The sequence below is a fragment of the Eumetopias jubatus genome, unplaced genomic scaffold (genome assembly GCF_037043125.1).
Source record: "Eumetopias jubatus isolate StellerSeaLion01/CBP00866 unplaced genomic scaffold, mEumJub1_p1.0 scaffold_16, whole genome shotgun sequence".
Taxonomy (NCBI): Eukaryota; Metazoa; Chordata; class Mammalia; order Carnivora; family Otariidae; genus Eumetopias; species Eumetopias jubatus.
The window spans coordinates 78,504,617-78,529,659 of NW_028274822.1; the positions used below are offsets into that span (position 1 = coordinate 78,504,617).

At 45.1% G+C, this 25,043-nt stretch overlaps 1 protein-coding gene across 1 annotated transcript in view; it reads right to left on the reverse strand.

Annotated features, from left to right (window-relative positions):
• Positions 1-12,385, reverse strand: part of CCDC60 (coiled-coil domain containing 60) — a 169,063-nt gene extending 156,678 nt beyond the window's left edge. The window contains exon 1 of the mRNA XM_028116686.2: positions 12,296-12,385. Within this exon, the coding sequence (XP_027972487.2) occupies positions 12,296-12,385 (90 nt within the window). The remainder of the gene's footprint in view (positions 1-12,295) is intronic.
• Positions 12,386-25,043: the final 12,658 nt, after the last annotated feature.

The window sequence follows — 25,043 nt, forward strand, 5'->3', positions numbered from 1 at the left end:
CCAAGGGCAAGCAGAAAAGGCACTGGATACATCGTCTTCACGTCGGGGCTGGAGAAAAGCTTCCCCTGCTGAAAACTGTTCAAGGGAGCAGGGGAGGCAAAAAAAAAAAAAAGAAAAAAAAAGAAAAAAAAATTGTGTTTTGATTAGATCCCAGGCTTCATTCAACAGACAGGTTGCTTTTGTAACGCTGGTATTACAAAAGATGGGATGGAGGCTTCGTGAGGTTTTGGGCAGTGGGCTGGAAAGAAATGAAAGTCCTGTGCAATGCTTGTCAGCTGCTGACTTCAGGGACTTCTGGGGTGACTGGAGTATCCTTGAAACACCCCCCTGAAATTTGACCTTGACCAGTAAGGACAAGCTAGAAGTGAATAGCCTATGAGATGCAGTCAGTATTTCTTCTACTTCCCCGAAGCCCCTCCAAGTAGGTGGTTTTCCTTCTTTATGTTCTTCGTTTGAGAGTGGGGACATATTTGCCCTCGACCCATGCGCCCCCGTAAATGGTCAGGCTTAACTTTGCAAAGTAATACATAATGGTTAAGAATGGGGACTTTGCAGTCTGACCCAACTTGGGTTCAAATGGCAGATGGGCCGCTAACTAGCTGTGGGACTCTGGTCAAGTTATTTAACTTCTCTCAGCCTCAGTTTGCTCACCAGCAAGATGGGGTAAACAGGGCCCACCTCTTAGCACTGTCGAGTAAATGGAATTGGATAATTCACATAAGAACTTGGCATGGCACGTGGCACATAGGAGGTACTCAACCAATAATATCAGTTATTTTTAGTATCATCATCACAACTATATAATGTGCCACTTATTTAATTTTAAAACATCATGTCATTTTTAACCCCATGAGGATACAAAAGCATACTTCATTTCGCTATCCCCAGGACAACCTTGAAACTGATGATTCATGAGGATATAGATTTCTTTCTTTTTTCTTTGACAGAAAAATACACAAAAAACCCCCAAAAAAACCCAAATTGGCATTATACCAAAAAATTGGCGTTACACACAACAGAACATGAGGGCAGTTGGGATGTACATAAAGGTAGAATGGTATTCATCATAAATCAATCTCGGTTATCATTCTGGACCCAGGCTTTATGGACATCGTCTTGAATCTTCACAAGATTTAATCACATTTGAGAAAATGCAGCAGCAGAGAGGTGAAGCAGATGGCCTAAGGTCACAGAGCGGTGAGCAGCAGCAGAACCAGGACTCAAAAGCCTGGATGATTCATGGCCTCGGTTCTAAGGCAATCATGCTAAGATGTGAGTTTGTCTGGTCGGCCAAGGAAACTCAAAAATTGCCCTTTACTGAGATAATTTAAATCATGAACCCTGGTGCTACAGAAAAGGGGGCAAGGAGGGTGATTTGTTGGTTTGAGGCAGGGAGGGAAAAGGTGAGGAAAGCTAGTCAAGGCTACAGAAGCATCTGGGCTGCCTATGATAGTTCCCATGGACCCTGAAGAGAATGCTCCCCATGTCCGCCATTTTTCCATTCCATTTCCATCCCTACAAGGATGCCAGATTCATAGCTCAAATTCCTTGGTAGCTGTCAACAAGCTTGGCTGCCTGAGTTTTGAAAGGCCTCTTTTAAAAGGTCTAAAAATATCAAAGAAGCGATTTGATTAGCAGAGGATGGGATCAGCTAATAAGCAATAACAACACAGGCAAGTTATGCGCTAATTGCCTTTTGGGCGTTTTCTTCAAGGGCTCTCGGAAGTGCAACATTTTCGTCCTGTTACTCTTTTGGCTGCCTTTTCCTGAATGCATAAAAGTGATCAGAATGAGAGTCATCGTCTTTGGAAATGTCAGTATTTAAATGTTTTAATGCTTGATATTTGGGAGCCCATGGCTTTGATCCCTAAGCAGGAATATGAAAAGGTAGCATTTAATGAGCACTTACTACATAGGAAAGGGGCTTACTCATAGCCAGGGGCTTTTCTGAGCATCATCCCATTGATGCTCCCAACAACCCTACAAAACAGGGACTTTTATAATTTCCATATGCGAGCCAGGGAAACTGAGGCACCGAGCATAACTTGTCCAAGGTCACACACATAGCAAGTACTAGGATGGTATCCATGTTTATGGAGCACCTCAGCACATGCTGGGAATTACCTGTGAATAAAACATTTGTGGGCCTGGTCCAGATGGATTTACAGTTACCTGAGGGATGTACCTGGTACCTGGGATTATCCCTGATCCTGAGAACAGATGCTAAAGAATATTGAACTTCTACCCATTGCCAGGCATTGCACTAGTCTCTAGGGATAGAATTGCGAGCAAGGCACGGTCCTTTCCCTCAAAAACCTCCAAGTCTAGTGGTAGGGTTGAACAAATAAACAGGCAATTATGATGCAGAGTATTTTTTTGGTAGAAAATAAAAAATTTGGGTCAGAGCTTGGATTCAGAGTGAATCCATTGAACTAGATATTTGCCCAAATGATTCAACCCAATTAAGCTGCTTATGATTATCAACATCTCAGCCACATACACACCAGAACCTCATTCCTCATTAGCTGGGCCTGTCTTCCGTTCTATCTAGCGGGTCTTGGCAGCATATTGACCCAGGATCAAAATATGCCTTTCTTAGAAATGTGGCTTTAATTAGAAGTGGCTTATAAATTTTCATCGAAATGAGCATTATTTAGAAAGATGAGTCTGAGCTACATTCAGGGTTCCCCCCATTCTGTCCTTGGCCGTGTTTCTCTTCCAGAAAAGCTCACTAGCATATTTTAGCAAGAGCTCAAGAAAATGCAAATGTCCTTGTCTGTGGTCGCAGGCACAGTCACATTCTTGTTTGCATTGCCTTCAGCTAAAATTGGCGCTTTCCTTTTTCCTGCCAGGTATTTCTGAATATACGCTTTAAAAATTGAACTGACAGATGCCCCTTTTGTAGAGATACTTGTCTACTTACTGCCCATTGTTACTGCAGTCAACAGGCTTATCTTAAAGGCACAGGGTCTGTCCCGTGAATCAGTCCTGGGTTCAAATCCTACCTCCACCACCTACTTATCTGGGCGTCTCGGGGGAAGTTACAAAACCTCTCCACACCTCAGTTTCTTTATCTCTGCAAATAGGGGTAATGACTGCACCTGCCCATGGCATGAGGGGCTATTTTAATAGTGTATGCAAAGTGCCTGATGCACAACAGATGCTCAGTAAGTGAAGGCCATTATTTGCTCTCTAGAATCACATAGTGAGGAGGGAACCCCAAAACTGTAAGTTTCGATTTCTTGGTTCTGCAGATGAACATGAAGAAACCAGAGAGGCTAAGTGATTTGACCAGGTAGCAGGAGAGCTGGGATTGGAAGCTGGCCATGCCTGTCCCACCACTGTCCAGAGCTCCAGAAACATCTGGCCATGGAAACCCAGAGGAACAAGGGCAGGGGATGTTTCAGGAGGAGGAAGAAGACAGAGAGCATGACATATTCAAAAACCACTTTGGCTTCCGAGTAGGGGCCAAGTAATGAGAGATGAGGCAGGCAAAGTTGGCAAGGACAAAGCCTTTTAAACCTCGTTAAAGATATTAATCTTCATTTTGAGGGCAGTGGAGGGCCATTTAATTGTCCTATTCAGGGGAATGACAATATCCTACTTGCATTGGAAGAGAACGGGTTGGAAGTTCAAATTGAAGGTAATGAGGCCCAGTTAGGGGGCTGGTGGAATAGTCCAGGCTACAGATAGTGGTAGCCTGGACCGGATAGCGACCTTGGGGAAGGAGGCAGTGTGGGCAGAACACCTGCCCTGAGGCAGCTGGTTGGAGCTAAGGGTTGATGGGGAGGGAGGGGTCAAAGAGGAAGTTTGGGTTTCTCCCTGAACAGTTGGGTGTGCAAGGGCATCATTTATTGAAAGAGGAAATGTCTCACCATCAGATAAGCATTCAACTGGGGCAAGGTGTTGAGGACTATAGGAGTCCTCCACCGTGGTGGTTCTCTACCCAGGATAAACTTGTCCCCTAGGGTGCACTCGGCAAGATCTGAACACAGGCTTGATTGACACAGGCTTGATTGTCGCAACTTGGGGAGGGGGCTGCTACTGATGTCCAATGGACAGAGGCCAGGGATGCTGCTCAGCATTCTCCAAAGCCTAGGACGGCTTATCGGCCCAAAATGTTAACAGTGCCAAGATCGAGAAACGCTACTCTGCCGAAATTCAAAGCCTTGAAAGAAATAACACACTGGACCTTTCTGATTATTGAAACTTTAATGAGAACCCATGGAGCGAAATCCTCTCTAACTTGACAACACCCTGGGATGGAAACTTGGGTAACTTTGTGTATGAAGAGGGATAGTGTGGAACGGTTTATCCACTGGAGCTCTGTGGGGCAGCATTTTGTCAGGCAGGGTTCCAGGAAAGAAAGAATGTGCTCCCTGGAGGAGCATGGTAGTCCTCTGCCCTGCCCCTTCCCCTATTAGAAAGTAAATTCTAGCTTGGGTTCAGTGTCTCGTACCACCTCAACCTCCATCTAGCCAACATTGATTCAGACCCGAAGGCTTCACTGTGCATGTCTTCCCATGATAGAACTTATTTTTACCTCCAAGCTCCTATATGTTTTTTTGTTTTATTTTATTTTATTTTTTTATTATTTATTCATTTGAGACAGAGAGAGAGAGAGAGAGCATGAGCAGGGGAGGAGGGAGAGGGAGAAGCAGGCTCCCTGCTGAGCCAGGAGCTCAACGTGGGGCCCCATCCCAGGACCCTGGGATCACAACCCGAGCCTAAGGCAGACACCCAACCAATCTGAGCCACCCAGGCGTCCCAACTTTTCTTTTTGGTACTTCTTATTTGCTGTCTTGATTCATGGATATTTATGAATTTGTTCTCCCAATGGAATTGTGGGTTCCTTGAGAGAAGACCCCTCAAAAAGTCTGTCATGGTAGGTGTTAAACATATACCGTAGAAGGTGAGTCTGCTCATGTCCCAGGCCACTATGGGGCATTATTCCCTGTCTTTTCTACCACTGAGCTGCAGCCTACCATGGACCCTTTGAAGCCCCGACAACACTGGACCCATCCCAGAAACTATCCCAGCAGTACAATCTTCTCACTTTGTGAAACCCAGAAACCCCGAGGCATTTCCAGGCTTGCAAGCTGGTCGCCAGACGTAGCTAATTTTTGAGTTATTAAATAAAACTACCGATTGCATAAATTCCAATTTAGGCAGAAAGGCATTCGATTAAAATTGAGCCCTGCAAGAAATTTTCTCAGTAGAGTTTGAACACAGGAATTTAGAAGGAAAAAATGCCACCATCTCATGATAGAAGGTATCCCATTACCAACCATTATGATTTTGAAGTTAGCTGTCAGAAAGATCTTCGCGAAAAATATGTTGGTTTATTCGGTCCAAGAAAGGTTGAATTGGCTTCTGTCAGATTTTCTGTAAGTGCTTACTTGCCACCGAACCCCACATAGATTCTGCAGCTTCTGAATTTCACAGCTCCACAGGCTCTGGGATTGCTGAAAGGGGGTCGAGGACAGGGCTCATTCCACAGTCGTGCAAAGGCTTGTCTAACCCGAGTTTCTTCAAGCACCCCCCCAGCCCACGGTGGAACCAGACAGGGGCTCATAGGAACAAAGATGGTGCACATTCCACTGTCTCAGCTCTCTCTCTTCCTGTTATCCCTATTTTTTTTGCAGAGTTTCCAGAAGCGTGTCTCATGTGATTGCCTTTTTTCACTTCTGTATCCCCAACACTAGCATCATGGTTGGCATATACAAATATTCGTTGAAGGACTGAATGCTTCTATTGAGGGCCTCTACCCTTCCCCTGACCCCAGAGCCCCCCAGTCACCGGGTTGCTTGGGACACCCAGTTTCTGAGTTTTTGGGAAATCATTTGTGATTCACAGTCACTGCTGATCACTCCATCCAGTACCTATCTCCTATACTTTCTCGTCTCTCCTTTGCCCTTGCTTTCCACACTCATGCTAGATACACAGTTTCCCAGGTGTTCTTGCAGTTAGAAAAGGCAGGCAACACTATTCTGGCAAATGAAACATAAGAGTAAATAGCAAAGTTCCTGGAAGGCCTTCATAAAAGGGACAAACATAGCTCACATTCTCCACTTTCTCCTCTTTGTGCTGGGATATGAATATGATGCCTGGAGCTGGGGCAGCCATTCTATGACCATGAGGGGAAAAGACCTGTCCGTTCCTACATTGGCGAGCTTCTGAACCAATACCGGCAGGCATTCACCTCCAGATTTCGTGTATGAGGAAAATAAATTCATATTTGTTTATGTCATTGCTTTTCGGTTTTTCTCTTACTTGTAACCAAAAATGATCCTAACTGATACACAGAGTTTTCCTTTTTTTCTCATTTCCTTCTGGTTCTTCATGGGATTCAAACATGAATGATGGGACTGGGCCGAGAGAGTTAAATCCAAGAAACTCAGAATAGGGGCACCCCCATTTTTACAACTAGAGTTTTTAACTGGGTCAAGCATTTCTGTCACCTGAATGAACTTTCTCCGGCAGGGAACCCCACCCTTCATGCACATCTACTCTCAGGCCAGTTCTAAAAAAATATCCTTCAACCTGCTTCTTCCCTTCCGCCCTTAAGCTGGGACTTGGCCTCACTGTGGGACTTTGTAGTTAACACACAGCCTCCTCCAGACTTCATATCTGGGCTGACACGTCTTCAAAGCAGTGAGTGACACTCCTGTCCAGTCTGAGAACGAGGAGCACTGGTGATAATTACCGCCATCACTTACGGGCGTGCGGGGGGGGGGGTGGTTAACTGTATCCCAATATTGTGCTCAGTATTTCACATGTGTGATTTTATTGAATCCTTCCAAAACATCGATGCAGTAGACCTGATTATAATTCGACCCATTTCACAGAGCGCCCTACTAGAGACTGTCAAAGAGGAGATTTGAACCCATCTTTGTTTGACCTCAAAGGCAGAGCTCCTCCCTAGTCACTGAGCTTGTATCACATCCCTTAGATTCTTTGATGTGTTTCTTCTACCGCACCCACCCCCTGCCCCCCATGGAGAGCAGCTGCCTCTTTGCAGCCCAGACAAAGAGCTTGCTTCATTTGGTCCAGCATAAAGAAAGTGCCTATCGCTCTTCCCGTGTCAGGAGGTAATGAACGTGCACCTGCCCCGCAATTTATCATGGAGGGCAGCTCACTGTCGCATGGACCTGCAGTTAGACACAGCAAGATTCACCAAGGCAGGCATTACCAGCCCAAAGCATCAGGGCAGAAAGAAAAACAACAAAACAAAGCAACTTGAATTCTGCAATCGGCTCATGCATTTAACAATGGAGCGCTAAGAATCCCTTGGAGAGAGAAAGGGACTGGTTGCTATTTCCCTGGCCTAAGTCATGAGTCGTATAAAAATGAAGGTGCAGCCGGTGGGATTCTTCAGAATTGAATCTCAAGTGGTCCGGAGAGCTTTTATTCTTTGTTTTTTTTCCCCCCCAGCGTAATCAGTGATTCAGGGCAGGGGGCGTGGTCTCTGTGATTAGAGGCCAGAGAAATCAACCAGCGCTGAGGCCACTTCCAACAAAGACGGGCGATGACTCACCACTTACCTCTTCAGGCCACAGTTTCTCCTATCTGGACAAGAAGGAAAAGCACTTCATGTTTGCGGCTAGGAACGACTTATGCTGAGACTCCAGGTTTCTCTTGTTGGGGGATCGCTTTCTAAAATAACTTCGTTCTCCTTTTCTGATTCCAGGCAGCCCAACTCAGTGTATAACTGGGCTGGACTCCTAAGACCTTCTCTGGGCATTTCTGTTATCATACAGGGGTGGGGGGTGGGGGGGGCAGAGATGCTCAGGCCAAGGTCTTCTCTATACCTGGGATTCTGCTTAATTTGCCCCCTTCTCCCCTCTTGGCAGAGAACTAGACCTGGGAGCTCTTCCAGCCTCAGTCTACCCAGGTACTAAAGGGGTTAATAAGAACACCTCTATCACAGAGCCAATAGAGGATTAAACAAAGCCATACTGGCTAACAGTTCATAGTATTTACTCTGAGCCCGGCTCTGTTCTAAGAGCTTTACCCATATCAGCTCATCTAATCCCCACAACACCCTACGACAGGGGAGCACTTTTAGCTGTTTCATCTATTCTAAGATGCACGTTTTCTTTCCACATTTAGCATCTCTGAAACTGGGGCATATCTTATAATTGAAAGTAGGTTATAGTTTAATCAGTAGAGTTTTCTTTCTTAGTGGCACAAAAAGATTATGACGCATCTTGAAATGGAAGGTGTCTTAAATTAGATAAAATGCGATGTGCCCGTTATCACAGATGTGGAAACTGAGGCTCAGGTAACTCATTTGCTCAAGGCCACACAACCTGGTAAGTGGCAAAGTTGGGGTTTGAACTCACGTTGTTTGCTGAAGAATCTTTTTAACACTAAGCTAAGATATGAACAGAGTGCCAAGTATGAATCCTGGCTGTCTCAGGATCTGCCCAAATTAGAGTTGCTTCTTTTCTCTCTGGGTTTTAATGACAGCGTGGTAGAAACTTCAGGCACTGAGAGACAGAGCTTGTCTAAAGGATTCCACAGCTTTATAGTTTTTGCCAAATGCCATTTCTGCATTTCCATTCTAGAACATGGAGGTGGTGTGTGCTAAGTGCCTCTCTTTTTTTAGCCCCTTTCAAGGAAGAAAATGTGTTCCTGGTAATCTGTACACGCCCTGATCCCCTCCCTTCCCCATGGCTAATCCTGTTAGTCTTCTCTTTTGCTTCCTTGGGAAACAAAGGGAAAAGGGAGTTAAAGGGAAAAGGAACTCCCTCAAAGATTAGGGAGCCCAACAAGGGGGGGGGGGGGCTGCAAGCTTTCCTCAACAAAAGACATTCCAGCAGAGGATTTGCATATCTTATTCATGTTTTTTAAAAACTACATGAAGGGCGCCTGCGTGGCTCAGTTGGTTAAGCGACTGCCTTGGGCTCAGGTCATGATCCTGGAGTCCCGGGATCGAGTCCCGCATCGGGCTCCCCGCTCAGCGGGGACTCTGCTTCTCCCTCTGACCCTCTTCCCTCTCGTGCTCTCTCTCTAATAAATAAATAAAATCTTTAAAAATAAATAAATAAATAAAATAAAAATAAAAACTCCATGAAGACTGTGCAAGGCAGGGTGCCATTGCAACATTAGTTACCCTGTAGCACCTTCCATCCTGTAAGAAGGAAAATGCCTAGCTTCAGAGGGCTTCAGGATCCTTTCGGGGTGGGGGGTTCCCCCACGTGTCATTACACTAGGGCATGGTGGACCCGTAGTCGCTGGTATTACCATGCAGCCCAGTGTGGCCTCACCCTTCTCCTCTGAGAAACCAGCTCCTTCCTCAGTCACTCCTCAGTGGATGCTTACCAGGCTGCCTGGCATTTGTCATCCTCTATGTGGCACCCCCTGCCCCCCAATAAACCTGAAAGCGATTTGAAGCCAATGACTGCACTTACACCTTCTTTTTCTATCCCCCTGTGGTGCATGCTAACCTCTCTCTCACTGCTTGATTAGCATGGGGAGGCAGGGAGTGCTTCAACCCTGGGGACAGATCCAAGTTCAAATCTGTTCCCTGCTGGCCAGTATCCTTGGATAAGGGATCTGTTCTCCCTGGTTCTCCATGTTGCCATCCTTCTTGTGAGGAGGTAACAGCTCACCTTGAAGTGTTGCAGGTGGTTCTGAAAGATCTAGCTCAGAATCCGGCAGGTGGTAAATACTCAAGACGTGCCAATTGTTACCACTGTTATTAACATTGCTGCAATTATAATTGATTTGATTTGGTTTGACACCAGAAATTGCTCCTAATCTGTACACATTTTCTTGTGGTTTGTCACTTTCTAGTTAGCTTTGTTTAGGTTAACCAATGCTTTACAGTAGCTCTAAAAAGTTGCAATTTCTAAAAGCATGCTAATTCAGATATGAGCCAGTGACACCCTAGAGTCTTCATTATTTCCTTGAAAGTGGGGCAGGGGCAGCGGGATTTCAAGGAGGCTTTTGTGTCTGAAGTCTTAGTTTATCCAGCAGTTCCCTGGAAACTGCCTTCCCTTTCCTTGACCTTCCTGAGTTCCACCAACCCTCTTCCCAAGAAAGACATGGCCATTCCAACCTCTGTACCTTCCTCTACTTTCTTCATCTCTCTATCCCAAGATGGAAAACTCTATTGCATTTACTTGGGTACATGGGTTCTTCCCTCCGCAAATCTGACACATACACACACACACACAAACACATGCAGACAAGTTAGCTGTCCTTCTCTGAATTCTCACAATACCCAACGATGCTTTTTACTCAGCATTATAATTACCTATTTCTTATCCTTCACTTCCCATCCCAAACATATACACTATAGATCATGAAATATTTAAGATCAAGTCCCATTCGTTACAAGAGCAAGTGTTTAACAGTAACGAGTTCCATAAATGTTTGCTAAATGGATGAAATAACAATGTAACTAAATTCTAGGGAGGGTTTGCTATGTGTCAAGAGAAGGCACAATGAGATTTCCCCTTTGACAGATGGTAACACAGAAGCAGAGACATTCTGCAAATTGCCCAAGGTCATAGGGCTGCTAAGGGGCAGATCCAGGGTTCAAACCCAGGCTGTTTGGGTCCCCTGCCCAAGCTCTCACACTCCCCTCTGCTTCCTAAAAGCACACTTCGCTCCTCATTCTCTCCCCCCATTGCTAAAGAAGTCCCAGAGGGGGACTGCTCCAGGTGGAACTCACTTCTGTGTAGCATTTTGAGATGAAAGGAGATACATACAGACTGCATCTTGCAGAGTGACCTCACTAAGAATGCTGAACAATGAGGGGTGCTTACAGATGTGTTAATTCTTAGAAGGGAGAAGCTCAGAAACACCTTGGACTACCAGGGAGCCAGGGGTGAATTTTAAGGTCTCCTTTGGGCACCGATTTCTCCCCAGGCCCTCCTTTCTGGGGCAGGACTCTGAGCCATAAGATATGCCACAGTGGGCTGGGGTTGCCTGTGACTCTCCTTTCCACTGTTCCCCTACCTTAGCCAATCGGTGGTGACATACAGTGTGCACTGTGTGAATACAATAACAAAGACACACTTAACAAAGACAGGACGGGCCTACCCAGTTATGACTGGTGTGGGAAACAAAGGCAGAAGAAAAATTATTAAATTTCCTTACTACCTACAGCCCATTGACAAGTCCTTGAAACAGGGAGTGGCATTCCTCTAGGGATTCAGCTGCCTCAATGTTAATACTTTGCTAAGGGCAAAAGGCAGTCCTAGCCTGACCACCTCTCCCCCAAACCCCCAGGATCCTGTAAGTCTACTTTAACGTGTAAGAATTCCTTCGGAAACTTCCTTTATCTCTAAACCCTCCAAGTTACGTGTTGGCAGTCATCCCTCAAGCATATGGCCCACCGATATACATCTGAAGGGTCTCATGACTAAGGTTTTATTAGACGGTAATAAATGACCTTTTCCCAACAATAGCTAGCCCCCTCAAGGTCCTGGAAGCCTTGCTTGCAAAATTCCTTAGAGACTTTCGCTATTCCTCACCCCTTCCCAACTTGAAAGTATATAATGGGCCGCTCCTCATGGTCCTATCCCCTGTGCTTTAATAAAATCACCTTTTTGCACCAAAGACGTCTCAAGACTTTCTTGGCCGTCGGCTTCGAACCCTAATAACATCTTTCCTACATCAATGATCATTTGAAAACAGAAACACTTGACTGTGGTCATGAACTACATAGTAATGATTTTTCTGTTTTTTTTTTAAATCAACAACAGAATTTTATGTCATATATACACACTCTCAAGTGTTAGCATCCTGCTAACCAATTTCCATAGCTTCCTTAGTCCTAACATTGTTTCTGCCTAATTGATGTTCCTGGTCTCATTTGCAGACACGAGGGAATAAAGGCTCAGGGATGCTAAGCAACCTGTCTTTTATCAATAGTTGGCGAGTAGCAGAGTCAGGCTTCACAACCGAAAGTTTGACTCTGAAGTCTTTCCATAAGAGAGGGGATGTGCCCGTATCTCGAGCCCAGTGGATCTCCAAAAATAATTTCCGCAATGGCAAGCCTACAATTCATCTTAATTTTTTTCTGATGTTCTACAGTGTCACTGCTGATTTAGTCTATCATTTTGGAATTACTGGCTAATAGAATGGCCCAGCTCAGTGTTCTGCCTGGCGTTTTCATTCTTTACGAGAAACCAACCATTGATAGCAGCAGGGATGTGTCTCGACAATTTAATTACACCAGGACTTCTCTCTTCCCCTGTCCCTTGTTGGCCTGAAGGCTAATTTCTATTTCACTTGGTCTTGAAAACATGCTTGGTTTCGGCGGAGAGGGGAGACCTACCTGTGTTAGATGTTCTGAGACATAAAAGGGCCAGAGGGCCCCCGAGTTGGGGACACTCTGCATCTTCTTGGTGGCTGGTATCTTGGTCATCTTGGAAATCCCTCAGGCATAGCCTGGGCTCCTCAAAGAGGGGTTTTTCCAGAATCTTCTACTTCAGCAGCCCCTGGTGTGAGAGGCTCCAGCAATTTCTTCCTGATTCCCAAAGCCAATTACACGGGCCCCAAAGAGGTCAAAGGCTTCTGACCCAGGAGTAAGGAAAGCACATCATCTGGGTTTCCCACTAACAGAATAAGGAAGTCCAGAGGGGGTGGAATTAGGCAAGCCCGGAATTACTCAGTTTTTAGAAAGTTACAAACTTTCACGAGCTTTCCCCTCTTTGGAAGGGGATATCTTTCTGTACTACAAACGAAAATAAAATACGAACAACAACAAAAAAAATTAGACTCCACTGACCAAATCTGAAGGGGGCCCACAGAGGGGCCACCAGCCCCCTTCCCTAAGGTGGCCCAGGCGTGAGACTCAGGTTTCCAGTGCTAGGGTAGAGAAAGCCAGCTAACTGCCAGGCAGTGGTCAACTCAAGTTGCCTGGCAACGAGACGCAGTGGAGGGCTTCCTCATTGGCTGGGATTGGTGGGGGCGGCGTCGCGAACTCGACGGAGCAGCTGGGATGGTGGCCGGGAGCTGGGACTAACCAGGGAGCCACATTCTCCAAACTCCGATTTGTCCTCTTAGACCTGAGGACCTTTTCTTTCCACCTAACTACAAGCAACTCCTTCCTTCCAAACTCTGCTCTGTCCTGCCACTAACCCACTAGTGATTTCTTGTGCCTTAGGTTGGGTAGCTAAATGTGTGCCTTTAGCCCCACAATTACTTTAACTTGAGATACCTATTTCTCTCCTGTTTCCACCTGACAAACTCCTATGCATACTTCAAAGCCCCCCCCCACGTACATGTATACATTTAATGAGTATTTAGAATGTGCTAGACATTGCTCTGAGTATTTTACATATATTGACTCACTGCCCATAGCGCATCTTTAAGGAAAGTATTTTATTACCCTGTTTAACAGACTAGGAAACTGAGGCACAGAGAAATTGAATGACATGCTTTAGGTTACACAGAAAGCTCCTGAGTTGGGATTCAAAACCAGACCTGTTTGGGGCGCCTGGGTAGCTCAGTCGGTTGAGCGCTGGACTCTTGATTTCCACTCAGGTCATGATCTTGGGGTGGTGGGATTGAGCCCCATGTGGAGGCCCACACTCTCTGTGCTCACCGCTCAGCAGGGAGTCTGCTTGAGATTCTCTGTCTCCCTCTGCCCCTACCCCCTGCGCTCAACTCTCTCTCTCCAAAATAAATAAATAAATCTTAAAATTAAGAAAAAAAAAAGCCTTGGGGTGCCTCGGTGGCGTCTGCCTTCAGCTCAAGTTGTGATCCTGGGGTCCTGGGATCGAGTCCCGCATCGGGCTCCCTGCTCCTCGGGAAGCCTGCCTCTCTCTCTCTCTCTGTCTCTCAAGAATAAATAAAAATCTTAAAAAAAAAAAAAAAAGCCAGACCTGTTTGAGTCTAAAACCCAAGTTCTTAACCATTTAGCTTCATGACCCAGGATAAGATGCCTAACTTTGCTGAGCCTTGGCTTCCATATCTTTAGAAAGGGGGAAATAACTTTTCCACAGGTTGTCAAGGATTAAAACAGATAATATATGTAAAGGCTGAGCACATAAAGAATCCTAGTGGCAACTATTATTATTTCCTGACATCTCATCTCCAGAAAGAATTACTCATTTTTACATGCAGTGTTCATTTCACAGCTGATATTAATACTAATATTTATTGATCATTCGTTCCATGCCAGGTGCTCTACTAAGCACTTTCCATACATTAATTTATTTAATTCTTCCAATAACCCTATGGGGTAGGTTCTCAGCTTGTGGAAGATATACTGCACATGTTCCAATTTGCATCCTTTATCCTTGGCATTATTTCACACGGAATCAATCTGATTCATGTTTTATCTCTAAACCTTGAGCTGCTGAGGATTATGATGTCATCTTGGCCATGCAATGACCTCAGTTTCTCTCTAGAAGGCATCAGCTGCAAGATGACCCTCCATCAAATACAAAATGCCCTGCCACACAGCTCCAGACGCCGATGCTTGGAAGTCATAATTTTTTTCACCATCGTCTGAAGACAGTCTGACCTTCCCTTTCACAGGAGGTTTTGGTCCTCCTGTTTCCTTTGTGGGCAGCATTAAGCAATCAGCAAGTGCTTTCAGAAGGATGCAGATAAACTGAGCTGTGTTCAGTAGATGGGGCTGGGGATGAGTTGGGATGAGAAAGTGAGACAAGATGGAAAATATTCAGCTCTGAACAGAAGACAAAGGGCTGTCTTCATGCAGCTTTGAGGGGCAGGCTTGGTGAAGAAGGACTCTGCTAGCTCTGTATGCGTCCAGAGAATAGGAAGAGGGTTTAGGCTCAATATGAGGAAATACACAGCAGGGTTACCATTTAAAAGGCATAAGCTCTGGGCACCTGGGTGGCTCAGTCAGTTGAGTCATGAGATCCATGATCTCTGGGTCATAGGATTGAATCCTGCATCGGGCTCTGTGCTCAGGGCGGAGACTGCTCCAGATTCTCTCTCTCTCTCCCCCTCTGCCCCTCCCCCTGCTCACTCGCTCGCTCTCTCTCTAAAATAAATAGATAAAATATTTATAAATAAATAAATAAATAAAAGGCATAAGCTCTGGGGCTAGACTGACTTGGCTGCTGAGCAGCCTCAGTGATAATCTTATAGGACTATGAGGAAAACCAAACAGATAATCCATGTGAAGCACCAGGCCTAGAAAAAAGGAAGAGCTCAGTAAAGGTCAGCTCTTATGTCTTTTGTTATTAACACCCACCTGTCAGAGCCATGTAACATTTCCAAGTAGAAAAGGCTCTGAAATTGAAAAGACATGTGTTCGAATCTTGGCTCTGCCATTTCTTGGTAATGAGATCCTGGTCAAGGGATTTTACTCTTCCAAGTCTCAATTTCACCACATATGTAAATAGTGATGGTCATGCCCACCTTATACAGGTGGGAGCACTAAGTGAAATAATGAATGTATAGAACCTAGTACCCAGTAAGGGCTCGAGGTATGCTCTTTCCCTTTTCTAAGAAGGGGTATGTTCCATAGGGAGAGAATGAGCTCCCCAGCACTAGAGGTATTCAACCAAATAAGGTCACATTCTATGGTACTGGGGGTTAAGACTTCAACATATGAATTTGAGGTGGGGGGGCACAAATCAACCCATACCATTGAGTTATCTCACCTTAATAGCTCACGCAGTGTTGAATAGATGTCACCTTGTTTCCCTCAAATATTTAAAGTATCCCTAGCCTCTCTTGTGAATTTTCTGTGGCACCTTGGGGTGCCTTGGTGCCTAGTTTGGGAACCATAGGGCCATAAGCCTGTGTTCTCTTTGAACTGAGCAGCCTGGACGTGCAAGAAGTTAACACCCACAGGGGTAGATGGAAAGTAATGACGGGCAGGAGTTTGTGGTTAATACCTCACCTGCTGGCCCCGTGGGTAGGACATCTCTGGAGTGTGCTCTGTAATCCCCCAGAGGTCTCCTTCAGGATTGACTTGCTGATAGCAGTTGCCTGTTCATGGATGAGGAAGCATTGGCTTCCTCATTTTCCCCGTTTCGCTTCCCCACGCCCTTGAGATACTGCTTGGATGGCCCCCCAAGGAAACCCCTTCTATCCAAACTCTTGTTCTGGGTCTGCTTCTGGGGAACCTGACATAGGTCAGTGTTGACTGGAATAACCAGGGAGGTCAGGCCCTCCCCCTCATCTGGTTACGTGGACTTGCTACCTTCCTTGACTACCTGGCCCCAAATCACTTTCTTGCTGTTGTTCTCATCGGTATCCCAATGAGTTTCTTTATATATTCTCCACATCCCCGACATACCGAGAGGCCAACATGTTTTCAGATATGCAAATGCATCTCCCAACAGTGAAATATTTGACAACTAAGATATGAAGTGATTGTTTAATTCTTAATTCCTGGTTGATTTATGCAAAATACGAACTGAAAGACGCGGAGCGACAGGCACTCTCTCCTCCCAATTTGCCAAAAAGAAAGGCATCTGAAGGGATTAAAAATAGATGTTATCAAGTAGAAGAAAAATTGTGGAATGTGTCGGACGCCAGCTGGGGTAGTTGAAGTGAAATCTCAGAATCTGCTAAACATTTGAATTTCGGCAAGGAGTACATATGTTTGGCATTAAAAACCTATTGGAAAAGTCATCGTTTTGTGAATATCTGTAATATACTCTTCTGTTGCAGCTAGACCCAGAGAACTCCTTCTGGGTGTTTCTACTAAAATGCCAGCACTGGATTTACAAATGATGGGGCCCAAGGCAAAAGGAAAACTTGGGGCTCCCTTGACACCTGGTAGCTGGCCATCTATCGATGAATTGCTGCCAGGACGAAATACCACTGGCTAATGTGCATTTGCACCACCTCCGAGGATTCCCGTACTTCGTTAGATTAAAGAAGAGTTCCTGCTGGCTACATGGACTCTTGGGAGGTCTGTGATCCCAGAGCCCATTCCTGCCTGAGAAGGGTGGATCTCTGTAAATGAGAAGAAGAAAATGCAATGCTTATGATCCTCTCCCTCCTCTTTCTTTCTCTGCTTTGGTATACCAGGCACAGTCGTGGGGGAAGTGGTGTGGTCTCCAAGGAATATTCCTAGTGAATTCCCCCGCACTGGATTCTAGGATGTGGCCCAAGCTTCCTCCATGAATAATGCTCTCCATTTGGACATGTTTCATCTCACAGCAACCTGGGCTGTGGGGTGGGTGGGAATTAGGGAATTCTTAGTCCCGTTTTACAAAGGTAGAAATCAAAGCTTGTGGGATTTAGCACCTTGTTAGTGGTAGAGGTTGCCTGAGACTAACCCAGGTTTGATGACTGACTCAGCGACTGACTTCAGCACTCTGTCACACGGTCTGGATGCTCTTTCATTTAAAGAGCGGTATGTGTGTGTTCAGTTCAACAGAACGACCTGGGGTCATAGCTGCAAGCCCTGCCAAGACAACTGGGATTTCCCAAGCCACGTGGAAGACTTACTCTTTAGCCTTTGGGGGAAGCCTTGTTTTATTGAACATCCACAGAAGACTTCTCCAACCCCCTTCCTGGGTAAGAAAACACTCCCCCTGCTGGGTATTTCCATGGATTTTCAAGTCACCTACAATTTCCTGTTCACTACGTGCTTCCTACCTGTATGGATAGAATTGTGTCCCCCTCAGAAGGTGTGTTCAGGTCCTAAACCTCAGTGCCTGTAAATGTGACCTTATTTGGAGTAAGAGTCTTTGCGGGTATAATCAAGGTGCGGTGAGGTCCTACTGGATCAGGGTGGGCCCTAATCCCCTGGCTGGTGTCCTTAGAAGTGGAAGGAAATTTGAAGGTAGAGACAGAAGACACACAGGGGGAACGCCATGTGACAACGAAAGTGGAGACTGGGGATGCCTCTGCATGCCAAGGAACAGCGTGGATTGCCAGCAACAACCAGAAGCTGGGAGAGAGGCAAGGAAGGGTCCTGCCCTAGCGCCTTTGGAGGAAGCATGTCCTTGCCGCTGCCTTGATTCTGGACTTCTGGCTCCAGAACTTCGAGAGAATCAGTTTCTGTTGTTTAAATCCGCTCATTTGGTGATAATTTGTTCCGGCAGCCCGACAAAACAAGTACATCACGCATCTTCCTTCGGTTTCACTTCGCTCTTCACCCCAATTTATTTATGCCCTTAAAAATGTGAATTTCCCAGGTCTAGGGAGAGCAGGATGGCACTGAGGGTTTAGAATAATAGAGGGAGGCTCAGCAGAGCTCTGCAGAGTTAGTGACTTAAAATTAAATATTAGGCATCACTGAATTTTTCAATTAAATAAAAACAAAGTTCCCAGATGATTCTAACACACAGGTAGGGGGTAGGAACCCCTGCCGCACATCCTGTTTGTAAGCTGCTGTTTTACATAAGATATAAACATTCATTTAAGCCAAACAGAACTGAGTTTAAATCCTGATTTTCAATCTTATATGTTAGCTTGGGTGACCCTGGGCAAGTTTCTTAACTTATATAAGCTTCTATTTCCTTATGATGAAGAATAAAAACCAAATCACTGAACTTATGGGGCCATTAGCAGGTTAAATGACATAATTACCTATCTCTTTGCCTATATTTTTCTGTCATCTACACATATTAGATACAAAACGTATGTTAATACATATGCTAGGTAAGAAACATAACACATAAGAGGTACAAAATAAATTCTGGCTAACAAAATTAGCTCTTTGTCCTCTTGGAAAACTGAATTAACTTCCTTCCTGCCTTCCTCCCTCCCTCCCTTCCTTCCTCACCCTCCTCCACTTCCCTCTCTCCCTCCTTCCCTCCTTCCCTCCTTTCTTCCTCTTAGTTAGAATCCACTGATGGATAAAGGGCTAGCATCCAAAATCTATTAAGAACTTACCCAACTCAACACCCAAAAAACAAATAATCCAGTCAAGAAATGGGCAGAAGACATGAACGGACATTTCTCCAAAGAAGATATACAAATGGCCAAAAGACACATGAAAAAATGCTCCACATCACTTGGCATCAGGGAAATACAAATCAAAACCACAATGAGATACCCCCTCACACCCGTCAGAATGGCTAAAATTAACAAGTCGGGAAACGACAGATGTTGGCGGGGATGCAGAGAAAAGGGAACCCTCCTACACTGTTGGTGGGAATGCAAGCTGGTGCAGCCACTCTGGAAAACAGTATGGAGGTTCCTCAAACAGTTGAAAATAGAGCTACCATATGATCCAGCAATTGCACTACTAGGTATTTACCCCAAAAATACAAATGTAGTGATCCGAAGGGGCACCTGCACCCCAATGTTCATAGCAGCAATGTCCACAATAGCCAAACTGTGGAAAGAGCCGAGATGTCCATCGACAGATGAATGGATAAAGAAGATGTGGTATGTATATATACTATGGAACATTACACAGCCATCAAAAGGATGAATACTTACCATTTACATCAACATGGATGGAACTGGAGAGTGTTATGCTGAGTGAAATAAGTCAATCAGAGGAAGACAATTATATGGTTTCACTCATATGTGGAATATAAGCAAGTGCAGAGGATCATAGGGGAAGGGAGGAAAAACTGAATGGGAAATCATCAGAGAGGGAGAAAAACCATGAGAGACGCAGAACTCTGGGAAACAAACTGAGGGCTGCTGGAGGGGAGTTGGGTGGGGGGATGGGGTAACTGGGTGATGGGCATTAAGGAGGGCACATGATATGACGAGCACTGGGTGTTATATGCAACTGATAAATTATTGAATACTATGTCTGAAACTAGTGATGTACTATATGTTTGCTAATGGAATTTAAATTAAAAAAAAAAAGAATCCAGGGTGCCTGGGTGGCTCAGTTGGTTAAGCGACTGCCTTCCGCTCAGGTCATGATCCTGGAGTCCCGGGATCGAGTCCCGCATAGGGCTCCCTGCTCGGCAGGGAGTCTGCTTCTCCCTCTGACCCTCCCCCCTCTCATGCTCTCTCTCTCTATCTCATTCTCTCTCTCAAATATATAAATAAAATCTTAAAAAAAAAAAGAATCCACTAATGGTCTATACTATAAGAGTGACAGTAAACAGGAAAAGGACCTTCCTTTGCAAAGACTAAAAATCAGCTTTAAATCAACTCAATCTCTGACTCGATTAAGGGTGGTCTTCCCTCTCCTAACTGCTAGCAATCAAAAGTATCCCTCTCTGAAGAGTGATATTATTCAAAGCCTCAAATTATTTATATAATTTTTTTCACAGAAGAGGGCTGTCCGGTTGGAGGAGCTATGGCCTTCTGAAGAGGGAAATGGTCAACTGCAGCAACTCGGCAGGGAGGGGGCAGAGGGATGAACACCCAAAGCTCACTCACCTCTTGCCTGCATATCTGTTGTAGGTACCTCTGATCTATAATTGGCCCCCAACGGCGGGGCCCAACTAGATGCCACAGGGCAAAGGAGCCCACTGATGAGTCCATACAGGTGAGCCTCCAAAAGCACAGAACATGGTTGTGAGGAGTGGAGAATGGGTGGGGTAGAAGCTGCGCAAAGAGAAAGCATCCAGCACGATCTTCAAGATAGGCGAAGTTTGGGGGCGCCTGGGTGCCTCAGATGGTTGAGCGTCTGCCTTCGGCTCAGGTCATGATCCCAGGGTCCTGGGATCGAGTCCCGCGTCGGGCTCCCTGCTCCTTGGGAGCCTGCTTCTCCCTCTGCCTCTCTCTCTCTCTCTCTGTCTTTCATGAATAAATAAATAAAATCTTAAAAAAAAAAAAGATAGGCGAAGTTTAAAAAATGAGAGAGGAAGACACAGTATATCATAGGCTGACTGGTAGGAGAGAGAAAGAGGAAGGAGGTCAGGGCCCAGCGGGACAGGAAGGCAGAGTCAGGGTGATAGGAGGCAGGATTATTTACCATGTGGCCATTTACACAAATATGGGTGTAGGGGACACAGGACAAAGTGCAGTGACCGAGGGCTAGAATCCAGGAAGCTGTGGCCATCTCTATGGGATCAGGGGAGGGTTTGAAGGAGAGAGATCTTGTAGAGAAGGAGGCCTTGGGAGGAGTGGTGATCTGTGGTTGAGAGACACCGCCAGTCTGAAGCAAACTCATGGGAAGGATGCCCCAAACACACCCCGCTCCTTTCCTCTGCTCTCCTGCCAGTGGTTCCCATTGGCTCAACCCACCGGAAGCCAGAAGGCACAGGAGCCCGTCGGGGCCAAACAGGTGGAAAGTGGATCTGGGGCTGGGGTGGCTGGGGCCAGGCAGATGTATGGCATAGAGCTTAACTTCCTTTACATGGGATGGCCTTCTGTCGTATTTGAATTTTTCCCTAACCACGTGCCTGCATCACTTTAAAAAACACACAAATACAAGTAACTGTCAGTTCCTTTCCCCGTTTTACACCCAGAAGCAAAAAACTATTATCCCCTGAAAAGAAGAGGCAAGAACCAATGGCTTCTCATTCCAGGCACAAAGCTTGGGCGCAACAGCTTCTTCCCCGGAACCCAGAGCGCTGAGCATTCTAGATGAGGCCGCTCGATTGATTGTTACCAAGAGGAGGTGGAAATGTCTACATTTGTGTTTCTCTGATCCCAAATATGCATCTCCTCCCCAGGCTGCATTTCCCCCTGTTCTTCTGAAAAGTGACAGGTGAGAATTTCGTCTACAACTGTTGTTCCCTTTACCCCTCTCCCTCCTTGCTCTCCTCCCTCCCTCCCACGTTTTCCCCCCTGTAATTTCCTTTTATAACTTATAGTTTTGAATTCACAATTCAACTAACCATTTGGGAGGCAATTTTCCCACTCTTACCTTCTTTTGGGCGTCATTGTTTAGACAGTCTGGATGGGTGGCCCAATTTTTCAATTTCCTGACAATAACTTCCTTGAAGAGACTCTCTCTGCCTCCCCTCTTTGGTTTTGTCCTCTGCTGCCATCTGCATCCTGGTCAAGGACAGCCTTAGAAGTACAGGACTGTGTCTTGTCTGCCAGTCCCCGGACTTCTGGCACTTGGGTAGAAACTGTCTCTCTCTCTCTCTCTCGTAGCTTCGGTGACACTTCCTTTTCAATAAAACATGCTCTTTCAAACAGGTGTTGAGGAATATGACATTTGGAATGAATAATAGCTGCTTTCGAATATACACCTTCATCAGCCAGTAGCTGAAGGAAGAAAGGGAACTCACTGATGTGGAAAATCCATTCAAAGGATTTGCATATCTTCCCACCCTGACCCCCGACCCCCACCCCCACTGGGCCCTACCCCTTAACTGTGTTCTGATTTTCCCAGTTTTGTCTGCAAACTTCTTTCTCCCAGGGGAAGAATCCTGAAATTAAGACTGACACTTTCCCTCTTATTTTTATTTTTACAGTAACACCTGTCTGTGCTGGGAACATTTAAAACAAAGAGTTAAGCAAAAACAGACAAACAAAACCGGTGTTGATATTTGGGTATATTTCTCTTCCAGGTAGTCTTCTTGGAAGGTTTTTAGGAGTATACTTACCTTTCAAAATAAAAATAGGCTTTGAGAAATTTTTAAATTTACTGTAGGAATAAATTAAATTTACTATAGAAGTAACTTTTAAAAACAAGATTTAAAAGGTATACACCGGAAAATGAAAAAAAAACACCATAAACCCCCTCTCCCCAATCTAGGGATAATAATTTAGTCTTTTGGTATACATAATTCTGTATATTTTCAGGTATATCCACATCTACATCTATATCTTGTCTCTTCTGTTGTTCTCTTTGACAACAGTTAGATCACAGTACATATACTAATTTTTTTTAACTAACATCTTTCACCATCAGCAAGTACTGATTTTCTCTTTTTTAAAAGATTTTATTTATTTATTTGACAGAGAGAGATACAGCTAGAGAGGGAACACAAGCAGGGGGAGTGGGAGAGGGAGAAGCAGGCTTCCCGTGGAGCAGGGAGCCCGATGCGGGACTCGATCCCAAGACCCTGGGATCATGACCTGAGCCAAAGGCAGACGCTTAACGACTGAACCACCCAGGCGCCCCTACAAGTACTGATTTTCACCATTAGCTTTCATACTTGTTGTACCATGGTTAGAATACATTTGAAACTATGATCTAGTTCAGTGTGTGTCCAGCCCCTCTCAATTTCTAATTGAAATAAAAGTCTCATGAACCACTACTCACCTCTATTATGTATGATGTACTCTGGTTGTTTTCCTATTTTATTCTTTTTCATTAAAAAGAATCCTGGTTATGACCCAGAAAATTGATTTCAAGACCTCACTAATGGGTTCTGACTTACATTTTGAAAAACATTCTCCTAGGCCACAATTTTAATGGCTTTATTGTATTTTGAACTGCAGAGTTTTTTAAGTTGCATGGACTCGAGAGAAAGTTTTGTCCAGCCTCTTCACTGAATAGGCAGGGGACTGAAAATTTTATTTTCTCAATAGCTGGTACAAGAATTCCCCTCAGGGAGGGAATTTTCTCTGTTTAGGGGAATACTTTTATAACCGCTTGTGGGGGGGGGAAGGGTGTTGCTGTGGGAGTAGCTATGCAAAGAATAAACAGGAATTTGGAATGGAGATCATTGAGCCTTGTGGCAGAGGTGCGCAGATGCTTAGTTAGCAAAACAAAGAACTTCTAGGAACAAGACTATCTGATATTGAATTTATATTATTTGCATTGCTATGCTATAAATTCATCTACCCTCTCAAGTTTTCAGTAAGGTTTAATATCAGGTGTCTTTGGGAGCAAGTGATAGATAAAAAATCAGATTGGATTAAGAAAAAATAAGCCAGGAGTGTTTATTTGCTTATGAATTGAATACACCGGGCATGGCTGGGTCCAGGGCCTTAAATAATGTTACTGGCACTTGGTGTTTTTTTTTTTTTTTTTTTAAGATTTTATTTATTTATTTGACAGAGAGAGAGCACGCAAGCAGGGGGCGGGGCAGAGGGAGAAGCAGGTCCCCCGCAGAGTAGGGAGCCCAACTAGGGACTCAATCCCAGGACCCTGGGATCATGACCTGAACTGAAGGCAGCCACTTAACCATCTGAGCCACCCAGGTGCCCCAACACTTGGTGCCTTTTTATATCTCTTCTTTTTTGGTTCTGTGAGAATTAAGACAAGGAAAAGAAAAGGAAACCTCCTTTAGAATGGAGTTGGGAGGCCAGCAGGGGGAGCTCTCATGCCCTACCATGCCTTGTCAATAGCCTACCTAAAGGGGAGAGAGGGACCGTGCCGGTGGGTAGGAAAGTGGTATAGTGGTAAAAAGCTTCCTCCTTCCCCAGCAACAGCCCAGCCAGTGAGAGAATGTTACAACTCAGCCATTGAGAAGCCACTATACTTCAAACTCCCAGTTTACTCCAATGGACTTTTCGTTTATAACAGCCTTCCCAACTCCCACTGTCCTCTATAAAAGAGGGTTCCTCCCCTTTGTTCTGAGGACTTCTTACGGTTTTGCAGTAGTTTGCTTGTTCTGTATTGTAATCCACTGCTATTCCTCAATAAGTTCATTTTTTTGCTGCTAAATTAACTAGCAGTTTTATTTTTTAGGCCAACTGTTCATTCTCAGGTATTGATTCCTAGCTGTTGTTGTTGTTTTTCCCAAAAAGGCCTAGGGCTAATTTTCATTTGATTGACTAGGATCATATGACCATCTTTGATTGATGATATGGCCATCTTAATCACTGTGGCCATGGCAGTGGGATGCTCTGATTGGCCAGGGCTGGATCACCGGCTCACCCTCGGAGCCAGAGATGGCCTCACATCCATATTTGCTTGGTTTGAGGTGGGCGAAGAGTGGTTTCCAGAAAATTGGGTTCACATTGGGAGAATCAGAGGTGGGCATCAAATACGCGATACAGGCTTCATATGAGCAGTTAGCTTGGGGGAGGTTGAGGACGGAGCTGAATTCCTCATCTGCCTGCCCCCATGTCAAAGGGACCCCATGAGTGGCACATCCAGATGATCCTTAAATAGAACTAAGAACAAAACAAAAACATCCCTGGGAGTTCACAGAACTCTTGGGAAGGAGATCAGATTTTTCTACAATTTGTACAAAGATAGCTATATCAATCTTGTCTAGATCACAAAGGAAAGAGGATCTTTGAGGATATCTGGGTTGTATAAACTGGGAAACTGAGGCCCAGAGAGGCTCAGAGACCTGCCCAAAGTCACACAG